Raw genomic sequence first — 22139 nt, 5'->3', positions numbered from 1 at the left:
AGGAGCTACGGAGAGATCTGCAGATTCCTCTTCTTTGTTTGGGGTTTGGAGGTGCCCAGATGAGGCCCAGCTGTGAAGCAATGCAAGCTGCTGTGGGGCCTTGGCCTTCTTTTAGATGTTCTGGGTCTCTCTGACCCAGCCGCAGTTTGTTAGGTAATTTTCAGATTGCAAAGGGCGAGGGCATTCGTATGCAAAAGCCTCTGCACACAGCTTGGGTGGGGCGCGGTCTCAGGAAATCAACAGGGCGGACCAAACAGCTATGGCCGATCCTCAGCCTTGCCCTAAGAGGCCCCAGGTCTCAGTGTCCCGGTAATCGCTGCAAGAGCCTCTGAGAGAAAGCCACCTTCAAGTTCCACCCGATGCCAGACAGTCCAGTTTCTCCCTGTATGAGTCTGGGTCCCCAGAGACTCGCCCAGAACTGGAGTTCAGAGCAGCGGGAGCTTGAGACTCCCTCCCGATTGAAAAAGACAACCGCGTCTTCAGTTGCTAGCCCTTTCCTCGTGCGCCTCTGTACCCCTGCACTTTACTTCCGCACCTCCTCTGAGTCTTAGTGTGCTTTTCTCTTTCTTTTTAATTGTAGAATTTCCACTCAGCCAGCCTTCCTGTGGTTCTGGATGGTGTCCGTTTTGTCTTTTAGTTGTATTTTTTCTGTCATGGTTTCTTGATGACCTTCCTTGTTCTTCCAAATGAGCTTAATAAACTTGTCTTGCTCTAGACAAATTCTCATGATACTTTATTGTATTGAGTTAAATTTATAAATAATTAGGGGGAACAGACCTCTTGATGATGCAGTCTTCATATCTAAGAGCATGTTATGTCTTTCAGGAGAGTTAATTTTCCACAAATAAATTTTAGAATTTCATAAGATTTTGTGTATTTTTTGTTGTTATTTTTAATTGGATCTTTTCTTACATTATGTCTTCTAATTGTTTTTTGCTTATATATATGAATGTTGATTTATCTTTGTTTATTTTTTTTAGCCTTTTATTAAATTTTCTTACCTGTAGTAATTTTTTCCCGTTGGTTCCTATGGGTCTCCAGAAATGTAATTGTATAATCTGTATTTAGAAATAACTTTATTTCTTCCTTTCCACTTCTTACACTGTAGATTGCTTTGTCTAGTTTAACTTCATAGCTTAATTGCAACACAATAGTTGAGACGGCATCTTTATCTTTTTCCTGACTTTAACAGGAAAGCCGTTAGTGTTTCCTCATTAAAGAGAACTCTGGTGTTTGGGCTGAGGTATTTATATTTTGTTTTGCTGAGGAAATATCCTTTAATACCTATTTTATTTAGTGTTTTTAACATGAAAGACTACTGAATTTTTTTCAGATGTATTTTCTGCATCTGTGGAGATGGTCATACAATTTTTCTTCTTTGCCTTCTGTGATTGAGTTTATTAATGCATTTCCTATTATTGAATTGTTTCTGTATTCATAGAATAAATCCCACTTGGTAATGATGAATTGCTCTTTTAGTGTGCTGTTGGACTCTGATAGGGAATTTGCTTTTAAAGATTTTTATTTATTTATTTTTTGCGTTGATGTAAGTGAGATTGGTTTGTAGTTTTCTTTTTTGGTGCAGTCTTTTTCAGGTCTTCAAATAAATGTTATGCTCGTTTCATGAAAGGAAATGGAAGTTCTCTTTTACTACCCTGGAAATACTATAAATAGCACTGTATTATTGATTTTTATTTTTATTTCTTTTGTTAATCCTCACCAGAGTCTATTTTTTCCATTGCTTTTCAGAGATAGTGAAAGGGAGGAAGGAGGGGGAGAGGGAGAGAAATATCCATGTGAAACAGACACATGGATTGTTTGCCTCCTCACATGCCCCAACTAGGGGGCAGGAAACAATTCTGAAACCCAGGTATGTGCTCTTAACTGGGAATCAAAGCTAAGGCCCTTCGGTGTGTGGGCTGACACTCTAATCACTGAGCACATCCTCCAGGGCTTATCTGATATTTAAAGGTTTGTTAGAGTTACCCCATGAAATCAATTGGGCCTATGCCTTTTCTTTGTGTGGGAGTGCCTTGTAACTTTTCTTTAGTTCTTCTGTGATAATGTTCTCTTTTAGACTTTCAAATTTATTAGAGTACAGTTATGCAAATAATAGTCTTATGTTATAATCGCTTCATCCCCCTTGTCAGTTCTGATGATGGGTATTTGTGATTTTACTCATTTTCCTTCCTTTGTTTTAAGATTAGATGGTGGTTTGTCTGTTTTGTTGATTTTTAAATTTATTTATTCCATTAATTTTCTGTTTTCTAAGACATTCTGTACTGCATTTATCTTTAATGATTTATTTCTTCTGATTTATTTTATTCTTTTCCAGCTTTTTGTATTTGGTTCATTTATTTTATTGATGTAATTATTTAATGCTATAAGTTTTCCTCTGATGATTACGCTAGCTTTATTTCACATATTCTGACATGTTTTTTAATTTGAATTTTAAAGAAATTCTGCTATTTTATTTTTGTATTTTCCTTTTATCCAACAGTTTAAAAAAAAAAATCCTCGCCTGAGGACATGCTTAGAGAGAGGAATGAGGAGAGAGGGAGGGAGGGAGGGAGGAAAGGAGGGAGGAAGGGGAGAGAGAAGGAGACAGAGACAGATAAACATCAATAGGTTGACTTCTGTACCCACCTCGATTGGAAATCCAACCTGCAACCCAGGTATGTGCCTTGACTTGGAGTTAAACTGGCAACCTTTCAGTGCATGGGGTGACACTCCAACCAGTTGAGTGACTCTGTCCAGGGGATCCAACAACAATTTTTTAAATAGGCTTTAAAAAAAATTCCAGATGTGAAGGGTTTTTTTATTTTTAAAATTTTGCTAATAATTTTTAGTTTTATTACATTATAGCTAGATTAATCTGTATTATTCCTATTCTTTGGAATTCATTGAGGTTTTATTTGTGGCTTTATATGTGATTAATTTTCACCCTAAAAAAGCAGATTCTTTTTTATTAGGACTCAGTTTTATTCATTTCTCTCTCTTTATGAAGTTGGTTATATCTTCTAAGGCCTCATATTGTTTTTCATCTGCTCTTTCTTGGACTGAATGGTGTTTTGAAGTCCTTTTTTATTAATTTGTCTCATCTTTTGTAGTTTCTGTTCTGTGAAAGTTTGTCACTAAAGTAATGGGTATATAAATATTGATTAATTTTCTGTTTTATTTTCCATGGTGAATAGTGGGGTTTTTTTGTTTGTTTTTAACTGTTGTTTTGCTGAAAAGTCAATTCTTAAGAGAATTTCTCCTTTAATTGTAGATTAATACTCCTGTAAAGGACTTTGGTAGAATATATAGATCATCTCTTAAGCTATTAGGCAAACTGCACATTAGATCTACTTTAGACAATTTAATATTCTTGTTTAATTTTCTAAAATCTTCTGGGGAATTAGTCTACATCTGCATTCATTAATCTGTTTAATGGTTTGTTTTTAAAATTAAATTTTATCTAGCAATTCAGTTTATTATCCTAGAAGACAGATACATTTTTATGTTTTGGATGTTTCCATTTCTCATATTTTTCATTTTAACAAGTAGCACAAAGTCAACAGGAAGCATTGTCTCCTTGGTTAGGAGTGTAAAAACAGGAAGGAGGAAGTCTATTGCCAATCTGTGTTAGCTGATTGTCGATTCAGGTTTCACCATAGTGGATGTCCATTAACGATTATCATTGTACTGTGTTGTTATCCAGAATTACAGTGAGTGTTAATGTGAATATTACAGAATATCAACCTTAGTTATAGGAAGTAATTAATGTTAACTAACAAACTGCACTTTCCTATGGAAACAGGATACTGTTAGTGAAAACAAGTCACAGAATTTGCACATAGAGGCAAACAAGTCAAGTAAAATTCAGCATCAGAAACATAGGGAAAATCATCCTTTTTTTTGGGCTTTGCTTGATCTTGATGCTTTGACAGAATGTATGATCCTTTAAGATATGCTGTTTCTCAGTGCTTGAGCGTGGACCTATGAACCACGAGGTCACGATTTCTTCCAGGTGGGGTGCATGCCTGGCTTTCGGGTTCCATCCTGGTAGAGGGCGTGCAGGAGGCAGACGATCAATGGTTGTCTCTCATCATTGATTTTTTAAAAAAATATATATATTTTATTGATTTTTTACAGAGAGGAAGAGAGGGGGATAGAGTTAGAAAATGATGCCAAACTGGTTAGGGCATCATTGATGTTTTTATCCCTCTCTCCCTCTCCCTTCCTGTTTCTGAAATCTATAAAAACATATTTAAGAAACTAAAAATAAAGATAAAATAAAATGATTTATGAAAAAGATATAATTGTACCCTTTTTAAAGAAATTAGGATATGTCAACTCTATTATTTAAAAAATTGTTTGGCAGAATGTCTTCAGTTGAATTAAAGGAAGCACCTGGGCATTATTTTATAAAACATTCTAAGAGTGCATGTGGCTAACTAGAAGAAATATTTCATGGGCAAACACACAGAAAGTGAATATTTTATAAATAGAAACATCTTTTTCAGTAGTCTATAATGAGAGAGATTGGATTCTCTATGTATATGTTTTTTTCTTCCTGGAGTTGCTAGGAACTCCCAGTTCCTCTGTAACTATAGGATACCTACTTGGTTTAGATACCCCACAGTGGTAATTTAGGACACTTATCTTACCCTGTATTCTTTACTTAGCTGTACAGTATTGTGGATATTTAAAAAAATACAAAAGTGTTGTATAAAAGCTAGATAGAATTATATTATTTCTAGAGGCCTGGTGCACTGGGGGAGGGGTAGTGGTGGGAAGGGTTTCTCAGCCCGCCTGCGCCCTCTCGCAGTCTGGGAGCCCTTGGGAGATATCTGACTGACGGCTTAGGCCAGGGGTGGGCAAACTTTTTGACTCGAGGGCCACAATGGGTTCTTAAACTGGACTGGAGGGCCAGAACAAAAGCATGGATGGAGTATTTGTGTGAACTAATATAAATTCAAAGTAAACATCATTACATAAAAGGGTACGGTCTTTTTTTTTTTTTTTAGTTTTATTCATTTCAAACGGGCCGGATCCGGCCCGCGGGCCGTAGTTTGCCCACGGCTGGCTTAGGCCCACTCCCCATGGAACATTGTTCTGCCATTCAGCGATTTGCATATTAGTCTTTTATTATATAGGATTTTTTTTAGAGGCCTGCTTAACATGCTCTTTTCCTCAGAACTCCATTCACTTAAACTATACCTTTAGACCCTTATTTCTGGATTATTTTGTAATAGTGCTTCCCAGCATGTTTTATGTCATGGCTCAAACAGAAAGTTAGATTGAAGGCTGAGATCATTATTGCGGTATGCCTGTAACCTATTCAATTGGGAAGATGTGCTGTAATGTATTGGTCAGATAGGGGGATTTGTAAATCCCATATTATGGTAACAAATGTGTATGTGGGTTTGTGTGTGTATGTGTGTTTTACTCAAGGATTTTTAAATTTTATTTTTATTTTTTGGTTTTAATTGTAGGTAACACTTCAACTCGAGTTAAGAAAAAATGAAAAAAGTAGGGGAAGGTTACTGGGGAATCTCACAAAATTCTTAGGGCAGTCATACTTCTGGAACAAAAATATTTTCAAATCATGTGACTTTATGGGAAAAGAAGCCCTACTCCCAAATAATAATAACTTATTCACTATCTTTGAATAATATATTAGCTCACTGGATGGGTATTACTGAAATTTTGGGCACCTTAAGTATATCTAAAGAAGGGAGTCCCACTTCTGACTAGTTGCAGGGTTTCAGGTGGGTTATAAACTGGTATTGAAGAGACTGTTCCACTGAAAGATTAGATTAAAATTTCAATTTACATAGCCAACAGTACAAACACCAAGTGGTCACTCTGATAGAAACAGATAGAACATCTCAATGTAGCTTTCCTTCGTTTCCAGGATTCATACGGGGGGTACAGAGAATTGCTAATGACTTTACCTGGGCAAAATGGGGTCCTACTGGATCTCAGAAGCTTAATTTTTTCTGTGTACTGCCCTTTTATATTTGGGGCTTTTATATAAGGACATGTTTAAAATCTTGGCTTTAGTTTAATTGCCAAAATGACTAATTTGTTGCATGACCAACTTGGTGAATTTATCAAATTTACTAATAAACCAAAAACCTGTTTTGAAAACTATTTTTGAGGTTAATAGCAAACAATTTGTATTGGATAAGATGGTTTTAATAGTTTTGAAAATTTCTGACCAGTTTTTGTGTGTGATTACTTTTAACATTCATTGTCTTCATAGTATTTTTTTTAGAAATGTTTAATTTGTCAAAAGTTGATAATCATAGGGTAGTTAATTGTCTTATAGATATATTTAATATTCAGCAAAATATATTTTATAGTTAGTAACCAAAATATCAGTACTAATCATTAATATTAGTACCTGGAATCTGAAAAGCATTCAGTGTAAAAATGAAATTGCTGAAGGATATAATAAGCAGTCTCTTAATTATGAAATACCAAATCTTAATTATTAATTGTAAGAAATACAAAAATAAGCTTTATATATCATTTGAAACATTGGTGAAAGAATAGTAAAAATGTTTGTAGACTGGAAGAATAAATAAAGAATGCTCAAAAGGATGCGAAAGCAATTTTTTTTTATTCTAGAAAACCAGAATTAAGACTAATGTCTCATTTTAGGTAAATGTAGTTAGGGTTTGAAAAAGTAGAAAATAATATTAAAAAGCATCCAGTGGAAGTCAGACGTAGCTGATACAATTTTGTCAGATAAAACAGTGAAATTTTGTTTTCTGATAAAGGTTTGTAGGAAGTATTGACACCAGAAGGTAAAACAGTGTCAGTGCCCAGGCAGTTCTGGACAGTATTTCTGCCTTTAGTTTTCCAGTATTTTAAAAGTCCATATCCTTGCTAGAGTCATTGCTTTTTCTTAAAAGCAGCTGATTGACATTTCATAACATTTATAGGAAAGTCTGCTAATGACTAGTATTATCATGGCAGTCACTGTAGGGGATTATCCTTTCACAGTATTCTACCTGGGCCTTAGCTTTGCTCTTTTGTGGTTATGCAACAGTATATCCATTCTATTGGAGAACAATGGATTCTATGATAGAGAAAGGCCATTTTATTTTGTTTAGAAAAGGAAGTATAGTACTCTAGTAAATATGGAAAATTTGGAGAAATTTTCTCAAAGTGTACACATTATTTTAGTAAAAGTTAAAAAATCTTGCCCTGGCCAGTTTGGCTCAGTGGATGGAGCATCGGCCTGCAGACTGAAGGGTCCTAGGTTCGATTCCGGTCAAGGGCATGTACCTTGGTTGCGGGCACATCCCCAGTGGGGGGTGTGCAGGAGGCAGCTGGTCGATGTTTCTCATCGATGTTTCTGACTCTCTATCCCTCTCCCTTTCTCTCTGTGGGGGATCAATAAAAGATATAAGAAAAAAAAAAAGTTAAAAAATCTTTCTTAGGAAACATGCATGTTATTTTCTCCATAGATATTGTGATGGATTTTTTTTTTTAAACAATGAAGATACAGTGAAAAATACTTAAAATAGTATAGGGATACAATGTGCTTTTTGACAAAAAAATAATCCTAATATGTTACCAGTAATAAAAAAAAAGGGTCCTTTCTTACATAGTATCTTGTGAATGTTGTTTTCCATCAGAAAAAGATGTTTCCCTTAAAAAACAACAATGGAATATGACTAATAAATCACTTACCTTAGCAAAATATAGCATGTGTTCAAAAGTTGAAGTAGCCTGAATTCCTAAGGCATTTGATTTGGTGATCAAAGCATTAATTTTCAATGAACCAATTTTAACATTTTAATGACATCTTAGTTTTCTTATATTTATATCCACTAGGTGGCGACCTATACATAGACTTCAAGAAGGCTTTTCTGAAAGATCATTTAAATTCTATAAGTCTGATATATCAGATAATCAAATACTGTGTGATAACTTACATTTCAACACTGCTTTTATGTGGAAGATTTGATATAATAAAGATAGGAAATTTGTTTGTATTTTAAATTTTTTAGTTATAAAGATATATACTTTGTTTTTATGTGTTCCTAGTTGCCAAAATTAAAATATGTAAATAGGATCTTTAGTGTAGCATAGTACGTCTTTGTTTTCTATTCAGATGAAATTTTAAAGTTAGCTATTCTTTTAAAATTTATTTTGCATCTGCATTTTTGTCTGATTAGTAATACATTTTGCCAGAAGAAGTACGATTTTATTGTGCTAAACTTTTAGAAGGGATGATTAAACTCTTACATTGAACTCATTATCTGTATATGGAGCATTAAGGAACAACCTGAGTGTATGTGGAATAGTGGAAAATTTTGTTTTTTTTAGAATAGTATGTTTGCTCTTTCTGGTTTTGTCATATTTATCTGTGTGTATTTATTTATAGGAATGTAATTAATTCGCCAGTAAACATTATAAAATGTGGGGGGGGGGCATTTTGAAAGAAGAAAAAATTATTTTATTAAAATTGTATATTTGTTGAAAATTTAGGATAGTCGTATATCTGGCACATTAGTATTTCAGCGGTTCTCAACCTGTGGGTCGCGAACAATGAAAATACATCCTGCATATCAGATATTTACATTACGATTCATAACAGTAGCAAAATTACAGTTATGAAGTAGCAACAAAAATAATTTTATGGTTGGGGGTCACCACAACATGAGGAACTGCATTAAAGGGTTGGGGCATTAGGAAGGTTGAGAACCACTGATTATTAGATGGATACAACTGTTAACCAACTTAGGGTTCAAAGAATGAATAGTGCTGAATGCTATTTCCTTTCTTGTCCTGCAAATTAAATATTTAAAGAATAATGATTATCATTCAAAGACCAAAGAAAGGATAAAAGAAAAGTATATTTTTCAGAGTTTCTTCAGCTGAGGTCAGATGAGTACAGGGCCCTCAGTTTTCTCTGCTTCATATTTTGGTCTTCCTTATTTTGTTGCATTTGTAATTTACAGCTGCCTAACAATTAGCTATGCCTCAGTTCTCATCCTCTTTTCTGTCCATCGGATGATTTCACCTGATGGATGCAGCAGTGCACATCAGGGATTCCCTATTGAGTCATTCTCAATTGTTGGTCTTCAAAGGTGATCTGGTTAGTTGCTGTGCTGGTAACTTCTCTGCATTCCCTGCTGCTTCTCACCATTTCTGATTGGAGAGTCTGTATGACATAATGATTAGGAGCAGTGGCTTTGGAGTCAGGCCGGCCTGGGGTTAAATCTTGGCCAGCTTTGGATTTAAAATCTTAATCTTTCCATACCTCATCTGTAAATTGGGATGCTAACAGAATGTACATCGTAAAGCTGTAGTGTATATTAATGAGATAATGAATGTAAAGCACTTAAGTACTTCATTATGCGTTACTGCTTTTAAAAAAAACCTTCACCACATTAAGCCAGAAGTAGCAGATATGACTCCTCTTTTTTTGGCATTTATTTATTTATTTATTTAATTCTTTTTGCTTAATCCCTTCACCTTTTTCACTCAGCCCTGCAACCCCCCAATATGATTCTTCTTTAGTCTGTTAAGTCACTGTGGAGAATTGTTGACAGGGAATGTCCATCTTCTCAGCTTTTCTTTGTATCCTCTCCCTTCACTATCTCCCCAAATTGTCTCTATAATTAAACATAGGTCCCTTCAGAGAAAAGAGTGAAAGTCCTGCTATGGTGTCAAGAAATTCTTGGGATAAGAGTTGCTTTTGCTTTCTTCCCTTTCCTAGTGTTCTTACACATATCCACCCTTTCTCCTTTTTTGCTGCTCTCTATCCAGTCAGATAGTTATTATTGCCTTTTAAAGCACATTTTTAGAATAGTTACTTTAAATATTACTTTTCATCAGAGTGGGTAGAGGATTAACTCAACCACATGCAATGATTAGTTTCATTTGAGTGCTTGCATGCTGGATTTTATTATATTTTTAGAAATATATTTTTTTGTTGATTTCAGAGAGGAAGGGAGAGGGAGTGATAGAAACATCAATGATCAGAGAGCATCATTGATCGGCTGCCTCCTGCATGCCCCACACTGGGGAATTGAGCCTGAAACCAGGGCATGTGCCCCGACCGGGAATCGAACTATTACTTCCTGGTTCATAGGTCAATGCTCAACCACTGGGCCATGCTAGCTGGGCTGTGTGCTGGATTTTAGATTTTTGCTAGATCTATTACATTGAGAAAGTCAGAACTAGGAACTTTCTAGTGTCCTTTCCAGGGCCAACATTCTATCTTTTGATAAATTTTGGATTCTGGCACTTGTCTGATCCTTCAGTACTTTTTAAAAATATAATTTACTAGTAGCCCGGTGCACAAAAATTTGTGCATTCGGGGTGTGGGGGGGGTGTCCCTCAGTTATTAAACATTTATCAGCACAACACTTGGTGGTGGTGGTGGTCTTGTCAAACTGTGTTATATTATGCAGATGAAAATCTATTTAAACAGATTTGATGTAGATATTTTCAAAGATGGAAGAATTGTCCCTGTCAGCTATTTTAGTTGATTCATATCTTCACTAATTGTCATCATTGCAAAGTTTTCAGTCCCCATATGGATTGCTGGATATAATAGGTCATGTGCTGTCCCTGTCCTTTGTAGCCTTTGTTACCTTAAGGACTCTAGTTTTCCATTTATATGTTTAAGTACCAACCTTACCTGCTGAAAAATGTAAGCTTTTAACACTGCTCTCTCTGTTCCGTATCCTTCCGATAAAAAGTGGAGTTGGGTTGCAGCACAGAAGAGAAATTCAGGAGGGGAATATTGAAGTAATGACTGCAGTAGGAAAAGAGGGAACCTATTTCCCTGGCCACAGGTGCTGGCGCCCTGGACCACAGGGCTGGCAGCTTCTCCAGGTGGCTGCAGCCTGGGACCTCGGGCGGGTGGCTTGTCCATCTCCTGGGCTGCAGCCAGCCACAGGCGCTGGCACCTGGACCAAAGGTGGGCGGCTGCTTCTTCTGATGGCTTCTTCTTCTTCTGTGCTTCCAGGGAGGGCAGTCAGTTATGTGTATATGTGTGTGCATGCAAACATAGGCGTGTACACGTGTGTATGTGGAAATCTGCTGGCAAGTCAAAACCATAGCGCCCGCATGCCCACGGCTCAGGCGTAGAAGATGAGCTTGGGGATCTGCCCGCCCTGCACCCTGGTGCCGTTGGTGCTGTTGGAGGAGCACTGGAACTGGAAGGTCACCTTCCTGCACTGCACCTCCGTCAGGCCCTTCTGCCTGAAGTAGCTGAGCTCGCTGCGGTCCAGCACGGCGCTGGCCGTGTAGAAGGTGTCCTGCTCCACCTGCACCGGGTGCTCGAACCAGACCGGGAAGGTGCTGCTGGAGCCGTCAGACACGAACCTGGTCAGGTTCTGGGTGAGGACCACCCCCAGGCGCTTGAGCTCCATCTTCACACTGTACTTGGCTTCCCCGGAGCTGGACCCATACAGGCCCAGCCCCGCCACAAACACCCTCCTGTCTTCCGCAAACTGGATGCTGTCGCAGCGCCCCCAATAGCGCCACTGGTTGTTGCGGTAGGCCAAGGACTGGAAGCGGTGGCACCTCTGTGGGGCCAGGCCTTTCCTCTTGGTCAGCGGAAAGTCGAGCAGGGGCTTGTTGGCTGCCGTGTACCACAGGAAGATGTTGTGGGTCTCCTCCAGCATCAGGATGTCCGACTGGGCAGCGCCGTTGGCAAACTCCTCCAGGGTCTTGGTCGGAATGCGAATCAGGTAGAGGGCCGGCCCCAGGATGTGCCTCTTGTTGCGCGGGGTGGCGAGCAGGCTCTGCTGCTTGCACTCGGCCTCGGCCTCAGCCCAGTTGAGCACAGCTTCGAAGACCACCAACTCCTTGGTGTTGAGGGCCTCCTGGGTGACGACAACCTCCAGGGTCTGCCAGTCAATCTCGCAGACGCCCTCGGACTGCAGAGCCATCTCCACCTGCTCGTCAGTGACCTCCCAGCAGCGTTGGGTCAGCTCGGGCTCCTCAAACAGCTGGCTCTGCGACAGTAGGATACAGGCGTTCTTGGCTTCCAGGCTCGTCTCCAGGAAGTGCACGCAGGCTTTCGCTGGTGGCCGCCTCTTCCCTGCCCCACCCGGCTTTTCTGATTACTGGCAGGGGGGCAGGAAAGGTGGCCCCGGTTTTCTGATCATGGGCCGGGGGGGCAGGGCAAAGGCGGCCCCGGGGCTGCCTTTGCCCTGCCCCCTGGCTCTTGCCTGCCGCCTGGGTTTCCGATCACCGTCAGCGGCAGGCGGCTTCTTCCATCCTTCCCCTTTCGCCTCCCAGTATTGCGCCTTCATATGCAAATTAACCGCCATCTTTGTTGGCAGTTAATTTGCATATCGCTCTGATTAGCCAATGGGAAGTGTAGCAAAGGTACGATCAATTATCATGTTTGTCTATTATTAGATAGGATTTCTGTAATTTAGAATGTTTTTTTCACCTCAACCTGTTTATTTCTGTGTACTCTGCTAAGAATGCTCTCATTGCTATGGCTGTGGGTGACAAGTGATTGTATCAGTTTGGGATGCACCTTCTGTTCATGATTATCAAGGGTCAGGAGAGACGAGAACTTAGTAATAGGTAGATCACGACCTACTCTCTCTCATTTATAACACTAATTCCTTAATGTTATTTTTATTTCCTTCATTGAGACTTGACAGTTTTACTTGACAGGCAGAAGGCATGGAATATAAATAGTTCATCCATTTCAGGCTCTGGTTTTCTGTGAATGGAGGGTGTTATGTTCTGATATTGTTTTCCTCCATTCTAATAGCATCAATAGGAAAAGAGGAGTTCAACTGTATGCTGTAATAGATCCACTGGCATTGTCCTGAATTACTATAAAACAATACTAGTTTTCTTTTTAAAACTCTGGAGAAGAAATTGGAAAGACACACCAAAGGATGGATTTTTTAAGAACTTTCTAAAATAAAATAGACTTTTGGGAAATAAGTATTTATCTTCCTGTCTATTTATGTGTTACTATTAAATTGAAAAGAGATAACAGTATTGCCTTTGCACTCAAGAACGGAGTGAAACCTCCCTTGGAGGGACACTATAGTAGGGCAGTCCTGAAATATCTCTTGCTAGATTTTGCTGCAATGTTAAAACTGTTGTAAGGGGAAAAGCCAGTGCTTTGGTATGTTTTGTTTACTGCCTGGTATTTTAAGAGCCAGAGAACTACCAAACTGTTTTATTAAATACTAGAGGCCTAGTGCACAAAAATTTGTGCACTTGGAGGGGTCCCTCAGCCTGGCCTGTGCCCTCTCGCAGTCTGGGGATGTCCACCTGCTGGCTTAGGCCCGCTCCCTGGGGGATTGGGCCTAAGCTGACAGTCAGACATCCTACTGGCAGCCCGGGAGCCCTCGGGGGATGTCCACTTGCCAGCGGCGAGCAGGCCTAAGCTGCAGTCGGACATACTTAGCGCTGCTGAAGAGGCGCGAGAGGCTCCCGCCATCACCGCTGTGCTGGCAGCCATCAGCCTGCCTTGTAGCTGAGCAGAGCTCCCCCTGTGGGAGTGCACTGACCACCAGGGGGCAGCTCCTGCATTGAGCGTCTGCCTCCTGGTGGTCAGTGTGTGTCATAGTGACCAGTCATTCCCAGTTGTTCTGCTGTTAGTGTCAATTTGCATATTACCCTTTTATTATATAGGATAGAGGCCTGGTGCATGGGTGGGGGCCAGCTGGTTTGCCCTGAAGAGTGTCCTGGATCAGGGTGGGGGTCCTGCTGGGGTGCCTGGCCAGCCTGGGTGAAGGGCTGAGGGCTGTTTTCAGGCTGGCCACACCCCCTTCAGGGTGGGGGTCTCCACTGGGGTGCCTGGCCAGCCTGGGTGAGGGGCTGATGGCTGTTTGCAGGCTGGCCAAGCCCCCCAGCGGGGACCCTCACCCCATGGGGGTGTGGCCAGCCTGGGTGAGGGGCTGAGGGCCATTTTCAGGCTGCCCACAGCCCCTTCAGGGTGGCCACGGCCGCGGGCTGGAAGCAGGTATCTGGGATTTATTTATTTTCTATAATTGAAACTTTGTAGCGTTGAGCGGAGCTCAGGGCCAGCAGGGCAGGTGGGAAGCTTGGCTTCCTCCATTGCCCGGGACAACCCAAGCCTCCTGCTCACTCCAGCTCCATGGCTGCTGCCATCTTAGTTGGGTTAATTTGCATATTTGCTCCTGATTGGCTGGTAGGCATGGCTGGTGGGTGTGGTGGAGGTACAGTCAATTTGCATGTTTCTCTTTTATTAGATTAGATGTTTTTAAAATCTCAGAAATGCATATATTTATTACTTAAAGACTATTATACTTGCTCACAATTATGAAATAAAAATTTGTTTATGGCATGCCAAGGTCAGTTAGATAAACTTCCTCTTGCACATGGATTTTTCTTTGGAACAACATTGTTTGTTTAATTAAGAGTTCTTTTTACATGTACTAATGGTAGGAAAAGTGCAAGGTGGGAATTCTAGTCCTGCCTTGGTCACTCACTAGGTTACATTAGTCATTTACCATTTCTATGCCTGTTTCTTCACTTGTGAAAAGGAGGCAGTGATACTTTCTCTGGTGTGGTATAAGAAAGAAATGAAGTATTAGATGTTAAAAATGCAAAAGGCCCCATACAAATGTTAGGTGATAGTGGTAGTCAGCTCATTTAACAATGGATAATTGAGTGTTAAACATATTTGATACTTGCAGCTAGTACTCAATTATTCAGCAGGGTTCACTCATTTTACAAGGATTTGGTTGTCTCTTAAGTGCATACTGTGCTAGTAGCCAATATATATGAGCACTTACATACAATGTGTCAGTTATTGTGCTAAGAATTTTTCATGTGTTTACTGTAATCCATGTAGTAGTCTGATAATAATCCTCATAACAGCATTTTTTATCACTATTTTATTGTTGAAAGAATTAAGATTTAGAGAAGTCAGGTAGCTTGCCTGAGGTTGAACAACTAGTAAGTATTCTTTCTGATTCTATCTATCATCCATCCATCCATGAACCCATCTATTCATAAATTATTATTTTTTATTGGGCATCTGCTATATAATAGGCAGTATTCTAGGGCTGGATATACAACAGAGAACAAAACAGACAAACATTCTGTGCCCTCTGCAACTTACATTCTAGTAGGGGAAGACAGAAAATAAAGTGTGAAGTAGAAAGTATTTCTCCAGTCATAAGAATGTTGCAGTGACAAAGTAACTCCTTTATTTTAGAAAATAAAAAGAGAGAAAATAAAGCAGGGAAGTGTGTGTGTGTGTGTGTGTGTGTGTGTGTGTGTGTGTGTGTGTGATGTAGATATTGTAGCCAGAAAGGGCCTTATCAAGAAGAGGGTAACAGCCTGGCCACGGTGGCTCAGTAATTGAGAGTTGACCTATGAACCAGGAGGATATAGTTTGATTCCCGGTCAGGGCACATGCCTGGGTTGTGGGCTTGATCCCCAGTAGGGAGCATGCAGGAGGCAGCCAATCAGTGATTCTCTCTCATTGATGTTTCTATCTCTCTCTCCCTCTCCCTTCCTCTCTGAAATCAATAAAAAAATATATTTTTGAAAAAGAAGGGGGTAACAGACTTACAAGGAAGAGGAGAGGGAGGCAGCCACACATGAGAAATGTGATCCAGGTAGAGGAAAACTATGGGCAAAGCATAGGACAGGAATGTGCCTGGTGTGTTTCAGGAACCACAAGGAGGCCAGTGTTGCTAATATGAAATAAGTAAAGTGAAGAATAAGTAGTTGGAAATGAGGTCAATGAGATAACATGGGGAAAAATTATGTAGAGCTTTATGGACTGTTGTAAGAAAAATGGGGTTTTGAGCAGGAGAGACATGGGATCCGAATTATGTTTTAATGGGATCATTCTGTCTACTGTGTTGAGAACAAACTGAAGGCAAGGCATGTTGACTGCTTAGTCCCAGGGAGGTACCAGTGGAGGTAGTGAAGGTTGATTTGCTGTATTGTTTTGGTGAGGGGAAGAGAAAGAGGACAATCAGTGATGATTTCAAAGTTTTTTGCCTGATCAACTAGAAGAACTAGAGCAATTACTGAGATGGGAGAAAACTGAGAGGAGCAAGTTTCAGAGAATAGGAAAGTAATTTATTTTATACATATTTGAGATGCTTATCAGATACCCACTTGGAGAGAAATGAATTTCAGAAGAGAGGTCAGGGCTGGAAATACACACCTGGAAGGTGTCACTGTGTTTATGAAATTTAAAGCTCCAAGTCTAGATTAGAGAAAGAGAGTAGTATAGGTAGAAAAGAGATGCCCAAGATCAGAGCCTAGTTCTAGCTTAGCTCTTTAACAGCCCAAGTACTTACAATTGCTATCCTATATTGTCCTCTCTAGTATTATTATAGGTACGTATTAAAAACCTAAGCCATGGAGGCTGCCCTCAAGAAGCTTATGTTCTATGTGGAGAAACAAAATATATGACATATAATTGAAACATTTAAATTACAATGCAAAGTCATATATGATTACATGTCAGAATGAATGGAAAGGACTATATGTTTAGTTGTCCTGCCCGTGAAAAGATTACTTGGCATTGAAATGATTGACAAAAGCCTATTGGAGGAAATGGGACTTGAACTAAACCTCAAACTATGGTCAACAGATTGGGGGAGGTGCATTTTGGGGAAGGTGCCAAGACTACCCTTGGGTTCAGTAGTTCACCAGGAGGACTCACAGAATTTAGCAAAGCTGCTATACTCACAGTTACTCTTTGTTAACAGCAAAAGGATACAGACTAAAATTCACCACAAGAACAGCCTTATAAGGCAGGGTGGAGAGTTCCAGGCAGGAGCTTCCAGTTGTTTGTTCCAGTGGAGCAGTCTGGACAGCATTTACATCTCCCAGCAATGATGTGTGTCAGCACTTATGGAGTGTTGCCAACCAAGGAAGCTTACCCCAGCCATGGTATCCAGGATTTTTACTGGGGCTGGTCACATAGGCATGGCTCACTGCCTGTGTTGCAGACCATAGTCCCCAGCCCTCCAGAGCAGATGCCATGGTCTTCACTCACTGTAAATCATATTGTTAACATAGACTGTTTGGCATTGCTTACGGCCCCCAAGGAAAAAAAGGCATCTATCAGGCAGGACATTCCAAAGGCTTACCTCCCAGGATCTGGGGGCAAGGGCCAAACCTTTTTTGGACAAGGTTAATCCTTTCTTGCATGGCGAGGTGAGGGCAGGCTGCCCTCTAGGTGGAGACAGCATGAGCTTAGATACAGTAGGAATGTGTATGTCATATTTAGAGAACATTGTGGTGACTGCAATATGGCCTTGTACTTGAGAATATGAACTCCTGGAGCCAGATCACCAGGATTCATATCCCAGCTGTCACTTGCTAGTTGTAGAATATGTGGCAGTTATATAATCTGTCACTTATATATACACAGCAAGGGTAATAATACCTACATTATAAGCTTGTTGTGAGGATTAGAAGGTTACCATATAAAACATTTAGAATATGTCATGACACATAGCAAATGCTGTAGAAATAAGGAGTTTGTTCATTCATTCCTTAATCGTTCACTCTTTCTTGAACATTTGTATGTAAAGACTCCTCCTGAGATTCATATCTTTATTTCCAGATGCCTAGTGATATATCTAGAGGGCTGCGGCTCTTTTACATGTTCAAAAAGAAATTAAATATTTTTCACTCAAATTATTTCTACTACTGGCAGTACTATCGCCCTAGTTTATCTGTTAAAAGATTTAGATATGTGTTAAGATATCAGCTGTTTCAAAGAATACATTTTGGTGAATTGGGAAATTAATGTTGGCTTTCTTTTTATATACATACAGGTCTGTGTATGATGATCAACCAAATGCACACAAAAAGTTTATGGAAAAGTTAGATAATTGTATCCGTAATCATGACAAGGAAATTGAAAAGATGTGTAATTTTCATCATCAGGGTTTTGTAGATGCTATTACAGAACTCCTTAAAGTAAGGACTGATGCAGAAAAACTGAAGGTAAGAAATATGTTAAAATTCAGTTTATCTTTGCTGTCATTAAATTACTCAAGTGTTGCCTGGCCAGCGTGACACAGTGGTTGAGCATTGATCTGTGAACCAGATAGTCAATGTTTGATTCCTGGTCAGGGCACAAGCCCTGGTTGCCGGCTTGATCCCCAGCGGGGGGTGTGTGGGAGGCAGCCAGTTGGTAATTATCTCTCATCATTGATGTTTCTGTCTCTGTCTCCCTCTCCCTTCCTCTCTGAAATCAATAAAAATATATTTTAAAAAATTACTCAAGTATTAGTTTATAGTGCATGGTACAAACCTTTATTAAATGTACTACTTTCAAGAAGTGCATCAGTGTATATAATTGGGAATGCTCTTCATGCTTTGTTAACACAGTTGTCATGCTAATGACAGGAGTAATCCCTTTTTTGGTAAAGTAAGTAATGCATTGACTTAACAGGATTTATTTCCATGCAGGGAAATAAACTAAAAAACTTCATACAATGACAGGCCCCATTGGCAGTTTTAGAATTTTTAAAATGACAATTAGTACAAATATAAAAATCTTTAAAAACTACCATGTGTAATTATATTCTCAAAGTTATTTAATAATATTGAAACTTTTTTTTAGTTTAATAGCAATGTATAATTTTCTTAAAGAAAATTGGTCTACCTTTTCGGCCACACAGAAAAAACATTATTTATTAAATGAGACCTGGATTTGTTCAGTCAGAATACAAAATATATAGTTATAAGAAATGTCCTACTTCTCTTTCTTTACATTTGGAGAGCTTAGCAGACAGAATGACCCTGTTACCAAAGGTTATGATTAGAAAACCATTATATAAAGGATGTTCAGACAACGAATGACCAAATACAGCATCAATGAGGTCACTGAGCATCTTTGTTAAAAAATTAATGAGATTTTTAATAAACCAGAATGTGCTTCCTTACTATGATGACCTAATGAGTCACTTAATATGTGGGAAAATTTGAGGTTGAGCTTTGCCTGCACCTGCAGCATTAAAATGTTGCTGTGGATTGAGATTTCTGTGTTTGATGTTAATCAACCACCCAGTGTTTGCATTCAGCAAAGTATGAATGTTTAATTACCGTAAAATGTAATCACCATTTCCTACAGACAATGAATGGCACATAGACCTCATTGAAGTTATCAAAAAGGGACCAGTGGTCAATTGGGTCAGTGATTTGAATTGTTTGACAGACTTAGAGAAGCAAGTAAAGTTCAAAAATCTTGAGTAAATTTGAGAAGTTTGCCACAGAATCTGTTAAAAAGAACTGTCATAAGTAATTGAAGTTAAAAGCCCCTTTCAATCAAAAGTTCAAGTTCAAGCTGTAGAGTCAATTTGAATTTGCATTTCTTTGTTCTAAGTTTCTCATGAAGCATGATCTGATTACAAGGGTGAGCAGTTACATCAGAGCAGTTTTATTCATATTTGTCTAACTAAGGTGAAATTATTTTTAAGGTACAAGTTACTGATACCAACCGAAGATTTCAAGATGCTGGAAAGGAGGTGAGAAAATGATACATTTGTTGTGTACCACTATGTGGATATGATTTAACTGTTCGTTTAAACATATGAACATTTCTTTTCCTAAGGTGGTAGTCCAAACAGAAGATATTATTCGATGTAGAATTCAGCAGAGGAATATTACAACTGTAGTAGAAAAATTGCAGTTGTGCCTTCCAGGTGAGTTAAATTTGTCTATAATGTAATGTTGGCTTGGTAAAATTATAATTTAATGATAACATATAGTCATTATTCATTATGGGAATTACAGGTATTTGGTGATTGTTCCCCCCAAAAGCCTATGGTTATCTTTCTTATCCACTTTGTTCCCTGAGTTTTCCTATAATGTAAATCCCCGTTTGGTGATCTGTCACGTCTGTCTCCTATAATCTTTCCGTTTCCTTTCTGCCTCACTTTCCCCTCCTCAACTTTGTGATTCTTCAGAATACTTTCCCATGGGGAGTGTCTTTAGATTACATTTTCTTGCCTTGTCCTAATTTGCCTATCATTTTACCTATAGTTTTCCATTTGATACTTAAGTAGCTTGGTTTTGCTTTGCTCACAATCTCATTTTGCTGATCAGGTAAGAAAACATCCCAAAATGCTAGGTCTTCTCCCTTCTTCATTCTTGCCTTTCCACCTATATTTTGGAAAGACTGACTTTTTAGGTTTCTGAGGTTCTGCCTCTCTGTAAGGGCTCAGATATTACCAGGACATCAATAAATTTCAAAGAAACTAACTAGTATTCTCTTTACCTGGATGTATCCTGTTTAAACAAAAGGAAGCAGGTATATGTCATCTTTTTCTTAATATAGTAAATTAAATCCAATGCAATGTTGCATTTTTTATTTTTATTTTTTTCAGGAAGGAACTGAAACCTTCATATCCTGGGAAATAGAATGAGATGCTTTGTATATAATAATTATACAGGGTGGGTCAAAAATAGGTTTATAATAGTGAGTATGCAAAACACTGAATTTATTCTTATTTATTAATTACTAGAGGCCTGGTGCACTAATTCGTGCACCAGTGTGGTCCCTCTGCCTGGCCTGAGGGATCGGGCTGAAACCAGCTCTCCAACATCCCCCGAGGGGTCCCAGATTGCAAGAGGGCACAGGCCAGGCTGAAGGACCCCACCAGTGCAAAGGGATGTGAGAGGTTGGCCAGCTGGAGAGGGACCATAGGAGGACTCCAGGGTGTGTCCGGCCCATCTTGCTCAATCCTGATCCGCCAGACCCTAGCAGCAAGCTAACCTACCGGTCGGAGCATCTGCCCCCTGGTTGTCAGTGCACATCATAGTGAGCAGTTGAGCAGCCTTAGCATATCATTAGCATATTATACTTTGGTTGAACAGCCGACTGGTTGACCAGACACTTAGCATATTAGGCTTTTATTATATAGGATTGTATGATTTTTCCATATAAACAACTGTAAACCGACTCTTGCTCCACCTTATACATAATATGAAGTTAGCTTAGAATACTAATTATATGTTAAAAATGTCAGCAGATCTTATTAGCTAAACAATTATTGTTTTCTGACTTGTGAGAATAGCTTTTTAAAAAATAGAATCACTGAAATTCTAATTAGTTTAATCTCTGATGGACCAGGGCTATGTGCACATTAACTTTGAGTAAATATAATGTCTGCTCATTATGTGAGGTTTCAGGGTTAAAAAACCTATTTCCTTTATAGTAATGTTTAGTAATACCTCTTTGTCACCATCAGATACACTGAAATGGCCATGAAGACAGTCTCTAAGTTTAAATGCTTTGTCTCTGAATTGTAATAAGCCTAAAAAATTTGTACTGATGGAATGGAAAAGAACTGAATTCAGTTTATTCACCTAGTGGGCTATTTGAAATAGAGAAGTAAAGGGAAGTGGAAGTTAAAATTTTGTTACTGCTACTGTCTTTGCTTTCAGTGCTTTTCCTGAGTTGTATAATCTGAGTTGTATAAACATTGCATTCCTAATAGCCATGTCTAGAACTACCTCCTTTCCTCCATCTATCCTTTTATCTAATTATCTTCTTACAAATACTTTTTTGTGTCAGGAATTATGGTAGATATTGGAAATATAAAGTTGAAAGTGACATAGTCTCAGCACTAAAGGATGTGATAATTTATCTGAATAAAGACAAGCCATCAATTACTGTACAATTGCTTACCTCCTCCTTAGATTAGAAGTATAAGAGGATATAAGAAGTCACAGGTTAAACAATGCATTTTTCTGGTGCACTAGTTTTACTTGATTATATTTGAGGAAAAGTATTATTTTATATGAAAAGAATATAGAAATATTAGAAGGTAGATATGAAGTTTACCTAAATTGTTGAGATGAAACAGATTTCAAAGCAAGTTTATACTTGTAGCAGCAGTTTTAGGCTCTTTCCCAGGTATATGTTTTGGTTGGAAATGTAAAAAATATTGCATTATGTATAGGGGCTATGATAGTAATATACATAGAGTCTGTAGAATTAGGACAGGTTCACTATAGCCACCCTTGCAGTTTTTATGGGTTTCAGAGAGGTAAACAATATCTTTTATAAACTTAAAGATTCCTGAGGGTAGCTATAAAACTATAGAAAAATCTGGAAAAAAATGTCTATCTCTTTGGTCTAGGAAATTTGGAGGTGGCTTGATGAGCTAATAATAATATATTCACTC

The 22139-nt window shown here is 38.8% G+C and overlaps 2 protein-coding genes across 6 annotated transcripts in view; one reads left to right on the top strand and one right to left on the bottom strand.

The window, feature by feature from the left end:
- The window catches only part of EXOC6 (exocyst complex component 6), a 146555-nt gene that overhangs the window by 19929 nt on the left and 104487 nt on the right, over positions 1-22139 (top strand). For all 5 annotated transcript variants that reach the window (XM_070432696.1, XM_070432695.1, XM_070432693.1 and 2 more), the window contains 3 exons: positions 17778-17949; positions 19428-19475; positions 19562-19652. In XM_070432696.1, coding sequence (XP_070288797.1) covers positions 17778-17949; positions 19428-19475; positions 19562-19652 — 311 coding nt within the window. The remainder of the gene's footprint in view (positions 1-17777; positions 17950-19427; positions 19476-19561; positions 19653-22139) is intronic.
- On the bottom strand, positions 11097-16977 carry LOC139022128 (BTB/POZ domain-containing protein 6-like). Its single transcript, XM_070433221.1, has 2 exons — positions 16875-16977; positions 11097-12082 (listed from the first exon to the last, which is right to left on the bottom strand). The coding sequence occupies exons 1-2, from the start codon at positions 16975-16977 to the stop codon at positions 11097-11099; spliced, it is 1089 nt and encodes a 362-aa protein (XP_070289322.1).

The sequence above is a fragment of the Myotis yumanensis genome, unplaced genomic scaffold (genome assembly GCF_028538775.1).
Source record: "Myotis yumanensis isolate MYYU_CA2020_CCGP unplaced genomic scaffold, mMyoYum1.0.hap1 SCAF_13, whole genome shotgun sequence".
Lineage (NCBI taxonomy): Eukaryota > Metazoa > Chordata > Mammalia > Chiroptera > Vespertilionidae > Myotis > Myotis yumanensis.
The sequence above is the reverse complement of the archived record's forward strand: the minus strand, read 5'-3'. Positions and strand labels throughout refer to the sequence as shown.